At 41.0% G+C, this 6,203-nt stretch overlaps 1 protein-coding gene across 3 annotated transcripts in view; it reads right to left on the bottom strand.

Moving 5' to 3' along the window:
* Positions 1-2,930: 2,930 nt before the first annotated feature.
* Positions 2,931-6,203, bottom strand: part of prkcq (protein kinase C, theta) — a 20,779-nt gene continuing 17,506 nt past the window's right edge. For all 3 annotated transcript variants that reach the window (XM_034863868.1, XM_034863870.1, XM_034863869.1), the window contains exons 12-18: positions 5,953-6,126; positions 5,772-5,863; positions 5,504-5,566; positions 5,282-5,420; positions 4,556-4,744; positions 3,698-3,826; positions 2,931-3,151 (exon numbers count right to left, since the gene is read on the bottom strand). In XM_034863868.1, the coding sequence (XP_034719759.1) occupies positions 2,993-3,151; positions 3,698-3,826; positions 4,556-4,744; positions 5,282-5,420; positions 5,504-5,566; positions 5,772-5,863; positions 5,953-6,126 (945 nt within the window). In that variant the 3' untranslated portion in view covers positions 2,931-2,992. The remainder of the gene's footprint in view (positions 3,152-3,697; positions 3,827-4,555; positions 4,745-5,281; positions 5,421-5,503; positions 5,567-5,771; positions 5,864-5,952; positions 6,127-6,203) is intronic.

Here is a 6,203-nt window from a genome sequence, read left to right as displayed (position 1 = left end):
GTCCTCTAGGGCAGTGGTTGTCAAAGTGGGGTCAAGGGACCCCAAGTCTCACTTTGCTAGACCTACCTCCACAGCGCTTTGGTGTACTGCATTTTCTTCAAACCAATCATAATTGTCATTTGTGGGAGAGAAAGCTCAGATTGGACAGAGTCTAGCTAGCTGTCTGGATTCACCCTGCAGAGATCTGAGGACCAGTTAACCATAGTCCTCAGAAATGCACCAGAGTTTAAAATTCCAACACAAAGATAGTGGAAGAAAATGGACATCCAAGAAAAGCCAAGCATCCGGTGGAGTTTCCTGCGGCACCGGAGCAATCCCGGAAGTGGAGTGTAATGGATATAGACTAAGGGACCCCAGGTTTGTAGCAGTTTCAGGGTCCTTGGTGTGAAAAGCTTTAACACAGGGATGATTTTGTCCATTATTTTTTCACTTTTATAATCCCTTTCCACAAACCATCAGCATCTCTGCAGTTGTGCATGTTATTATTTTTATGTATTTCAAAACCTTATAACAATGTTGCCACCATGTTATCCTTAGTAGCCAAATGTCTATTCAAGAAAGATACTCTGTGTGGTTCTTTCTCATTTTTTTACTGGGAAATTGTCCTGAAAGACATTTGCTGTGGTGGTGTGTGGTTACTCGCTCAGTCTTGGTTGTTGGAAAACTTCATTTATGTTATTTTAACACAATGTGTCATGTTATTCCTTATCCAGTTACTTAATTTAATGACACCAACATGGGCACTTTGACTGATTGTGTGACTGAAGTCGTGTTAAAGGGAAATTATACCACATACACTAAATTATACTTGATTCCTAGACATGTGATGGCACAACGCTTCTCCAAATAAAGAAATACTTATAAGAAAAAGAAGTGGCTCAAGTTTTTTTTGTTTTTTTGTTGGTCATGTCGGTCATGTCTCAGTACTGAAAAGCACTCTAGATAATTATCTGTAAAATGTACATTGAAATAGTTTCATTTGCACACAAATGTGATAGCGATAGTCAGTATGAGTCATCAAGACAGATTCCTCCTATGATCCCTCCTCCTTACTGCACTCCAAACCTCAGCAGGTAGAGCTTCAGTTGGATAACACAAAGTGGCTCAAGTTGCATGGTTTTCTGTGTAAATGCTGTGTTGTGCAGTATTGCTAAATATGTGTAGTATTACTGATTATGAGGTGCTGCTGTAACCCACATGTCCTCCAAGCTTTGTGGTTTGTCTGTTAGATGGGTAGGCAGTTTGTGGTGACATTGGCCCTGCAGAAGCCCTGTTGCGTTTAACATTTCCTTAGAAGGAACTTCTTTGAGTTTTCTGAATTTAAGTGGAAATATATTTTAAAGGGCAATTTAAAGTGGAAAAACTGAGCTTCCTGTCTCCACCTCCGCTCTCTCACTATATTTGATGAGGTATGCTACAAATGAATCTAAGGTTTGTTTAGAAACAAAACAGACAACCGTCTAAAAAAAACAGACATTTTATTATACAGGATTCACAATGAAGAGATCAATAAAAACTACAGTATGCAGTTGATCTAAGTACCTTATTCAAATTATAGCATCTATAAAACTCCCGAGGTACATAAAGAAAACGCATAAACAAAAACCTGCTACACATCACCATCATAACAGATCTACATCCAACTGACAGTACAGTATATCGACAGAATTACATTACATTTATTTACATGACCAAGGGTTGTTTAATTATATTTTAACATCTGTACCTTTACATGGAGGTAAAAAAGTCATTAAGCTATTGAATAGGGCAGGAAATTAAACCTCAGGACAATAGCTCTAAATTGGTGTAACCTATTATCTCCGTTTGCTTTGCTTGAAGAAGTGAACTTCATAAAGTATTATGAGGCACCATACGTTTATTAACACATTGTCTATTAATAAAGACACCCTGATAAGCACATAGGCAAGTCTAGGGAGTTGAATACTTTATTAGTCCCTCCAGGATTATGCAGCGGGTTTTTTTAGATTGCTGCGGCCCAAAATTAAGTTGCAATTTTTTAAAATATTTTCTTTAATTTATTTTTTTAGTTCTTTAAAAAATAAAAGGACATTTGTTTTGGGGAGAATAAAACTACTCTAGCCTGAGTTTTCCTAGTAACCTTACCAAAAAGGCTCAGGATGCTGCAAATGTTGGTATAATATGAAAATAGCTGGTAGAATTAAGACAAAAAAATACTTCATTGAAAGAATCAAATTTTAACATAAGTGTCAGTGGCTTGTTGATCTTTTACATTGTTAGTTAGTTTCCTATCCTGGCCTGGGAAACATTGATCCGTTTGATAAAGGACGTATTGGACTTGAACTCATCATTGCACTTACAAAACGGGGATAGCTGTCCTCAGTGTAGGTCATCGTGTGTGTGTGTGTGTGTGTGTGTGTGTGTGTGTGTGTGTGTGTGTGTGTGTGTGTGTGTGTGTGTGTGTGTGTGTGTGTGTGTGTGTGTGTGTGTGTGTGTGTGTGTGTGTGTGTGTGTGTGTGTGTGTGTGTGTGTGTGTGTGTGTGTGTGTGTGGGGCCACAAACGTGTGGGACGTAAACCCGTTCTCATGGCTTGACCACTGGTGATTGATAAAAATCGCAAGTTGTATCAAAGTCACAGTGATTGGTTGAATTCATCGTGAAATCCTGGAGGGACTGCGTTAAGATGGAATTGTATAGGTAATTACATTACTACTTAAGACGAATTATATCTCAGGCATTGTAAGGGTCTGTTCATTTTTATATCTTGGTATAAATGTTCTTTGCCTCTTTTGTTAGAGACAGAAAAGACATGCAACAAAGATCCCGTCACATTTGTGTTGTATGTGCCTTCCACCCAGGGCACCCCCTTAGTGGTTATCATCCCGGATTGTTTACGGAGACAGTTAAGTTTTGGGACATTCATGGTCTAAAGTCTCTACAGTTTGTTTAAGTTCCAGTAAGTGCTGTTTGTGTCTGAGCGGCTTGCTTGTAAGGTAGTAGGTTGTTGGTCTCGTCATCGTGCTGCGTTGCGAGCCATCCCCGGGTTGACAAAGGAGAAGTTTCTGAACATCGTCTGGTCAACGCTGTTGATGAGCGTCCGGTCGGCACACGACAGCCGGGGCTTCTCGTTGATAAACTCTTTGTCAAAGTTACTGCAGTCACTGGGCGACGTCTTCGAGGGTGGAAGAGAAAATATGTCAATACACACAATGATATGTACGATACACTTCAACAGTCTTGTGAAAATGATTTCCCTCCACAATGAATAGAAGTACGTGGTCAACACAAAGAGGTTGGCAGGACGGTCTGGAATGTTTTGCACAGTCTTTTGCTGTAAATTTGATTGATAGATGTGAGATGTTTGAGTCACACACGTGTCTCGTCCATAGATGTATTAAGAGAACGATCTCTAAAACAGGAAAATGAACTTGACCCGTTCTCACTCCCGCTTGGTCAGTGGCTCTCAGAGAACACCTGGGACTGCTCGGATTGTCTTGAGTAATGAAAAGTCAATAGGGGGCCCTAGCTGTCAGTATCTTCCAGTCATGCGGGCCCCTGATTGGTCAGGGCTTGTAGGCACCACTTAACCTGCTTACTGATAGTTACGCGTCTGCAATCAAGTAGATAAATATCTGCAGCTAACGTACCCCCTAGAAGAAAATCCGGCCTTTTAAATTTGAATGAAAGAGGGAGACCTTTGAACTGTGACTGTACGTACTAATGTTGGCTTGAAGGGCGGCGCCACCTTCCGTTGTTCCAGGGAGTTCCAGTCAGTGCTGCTGAAGAAACTGTGCTGTCTGATGTTTCCCTTCACTCCCAGGCGCTCCTCGGGCTCCCTCACAAACAGCTGCAGCACAAACACAACTGAGGTCACACCCTTCACAAATAATGCAGGCAGTCAAAGTAGTGTAAAAAAGTAAATCATCTTTTGGTGCTTCTTCTAAATGATGTAATATTATTTAGTCCACATCATTTATTGGTGCGTGTTTCTCATTTCCCAGAAATCAACTGTCAAACGGGGTCGCTGGGAATGACATGAAGTATCGTGTAGGGGGTAATTGAATTTTTCTGTGATAGCTTTAAAGAGTTAAGAGTAATAAACAAATTATCTTATCTTATCTTATCTTACAGTTTGTAGTCGTTAAAACTTGAAGGTCAACCTGTACTTTGAAACCATGGGATTCCTTCCAAGATTTTCTCTCTTTCCCGCTCATTTTTGTTTATTTTACAGCGGACCGTGCATATTGATGAACATATGCTGTAAATGTGCAAAAGGTTACCAAGAGGCTTTTTTTTTTCAGTGAAATGAGGGATGTTAATAGACAAATTATTGTGGTTAATGTCAAACTAAGCCTCACATTTTGTTGATCAATGTAAATAAGTTATTGAAATCTGTCCCAAATGTTTCTCTAGAAAAGAACAACTCCTCACTCACCCGTTTTATTTAGTTTTAAGTAGTTTAAACCACAACAACTGAATTTTCAGGTCAGTCACAGAATTCCTGCTTCTAGAGTTGAATTACTTTAGTACCCCAAATACACCCATTAAGACACACACCCCACACACAGTGCCGGACCTTGATCAGAATGTCCTTGGAGTCTTTGGTGAGCCAGCGGGGGTAAACCGGGTTGTCAGTACGTATGGATTGAAACAGCTCCTCTTCATCGCGGCCGTGGAACGGAGACTGGCCGATCAGCATCTCGTACAGCAGCACTCCAAACGACCACCAGTCCACTGAGCTGTTGTACTTCTGACCCAGCAGGATCTGATACACAATTACAACCCGCACACTGTTAACATACAGGGTAGCTTTTCTAAATTCGCCTTCGATAACAACACGCAGTCTGACATTCATCGCTGTTTCCTAATCAAGTTATATTAAAAGAAAATGTTCCAAGTTGGATAAAACGTTTTAAGTTGTTCTTTTCTGAAGTTATCTTTAATAAGATTTCAGGGAGTTGGACTGTTGGTTTAACCCTTTGGACGAAAGAGAAATATACTTTAAATTACATATTTCTAATCCATGGCTCAATTCAAACGGGATCAAAAAATAATTTGCTTCTCCCCGTTCACTTCTGTTCATATCTTTTCAAAAGATGGGTCCAATGGACCGGAAGTAGAAGGGCGTGACTTTGGCTCTCTATGGTGATGGAATGAACAAGGGAATCATTATAGACACATTGTCACAACTTCTGCTAACTATGGTTGAGATAAGTTAGCACTAAAAGTACATTTAACAGTTTTGGTTTACCCATTAATCTAGATCATCTAGTTCCCATTATTACATGGTGCGTGTGCTCACCTCTGGAGCGATGTAGTCTGGTGTCCCGCAGAAGGTGGCGGTGCGTGACTCGTCCTGCATGTTCTCCTTACACATGCCAAAGTCTGCTATCTTGATATGACCCTCAGAGTCCAGCAGCACATTATCCAGCTTCAGATCCCTACAGAGGAACAAGAGCATATGAGCATGAACAGTTCCTAGTTTTGGCCTCTTGTGTTTTGTTCACCATCAGTTTTTTTTTACCTGTAAATAATTCCTTTAGAGTGCAGGAACTGGAGCCCACAGATGATCTCAGCTGCATAGAAGCTACAGGGAGACAGAAAAAACCCCATGGTGTGTTACTTTTGTTTTTCCTCCTATTTATTTTATTTGCATCACTACCAACTGACTACAGCCAAGAAGTAAAAGAAAAGTAAAGCATCCAACCCTGACAGCGCAAAGTTACAGTTGTGCATCTTAACAGACAGGTGTTCAGCATATTAGATGTTGGGCCTTTTGACGGGATACATACGTGGCCTTGTGCAAGTCAAACTTGTGGCAGTTCTGGATGTGGAACATGAGATCCCCTCCATTCAGATACTCCATCACAAAGAACAGGTTCTCCTGGACATAAGAAATGCAGAGAGCTCAGCGCTGGAGTTGTAGCTGAGGATGGTTGGAGTGAATATTCAAGTACACATGGATGTTGTTACCTTGGTCTGGAAGGTGCAGTAAAGGTGTGTGAGGAAAGGGTTTTCCCAGGCAAGAGAGAGGACCCTCCTCTCCACCATGGTGCACTCGACATCATCGTCCATCAGCACCACATCCTTTTTTAGAGCCTTCACGGCGTAAAAGTGCCCGCTGTTTTTCAGCTCGGCTAAAAACACCTTGAAACGCAGAAAGAACATTTCAAAAGGGCTGTGGCTGCACAGTTCCTATTTTCTTTGCCACCCACTTCTAACAC

The sequence above is a fragment of the Etheostoma cragini genome, chromosome 23 (genome assembly GCF_013103735.1).
Source record: "Etheostoma cragini isolate CJK2018 chromosome 23, CSU_Ecrag_1.0, whole genome shotgun sequence".
Taxonomy (NCBI): Eukaryota; Metazoa; Chordata; class Actinopteri; order Perciformes; family Percidae; genus Etheostoma; species Etheostoma cragini.
This window is presented reverse-complemented; position numbering and strand designations above follow the sequence as displayed.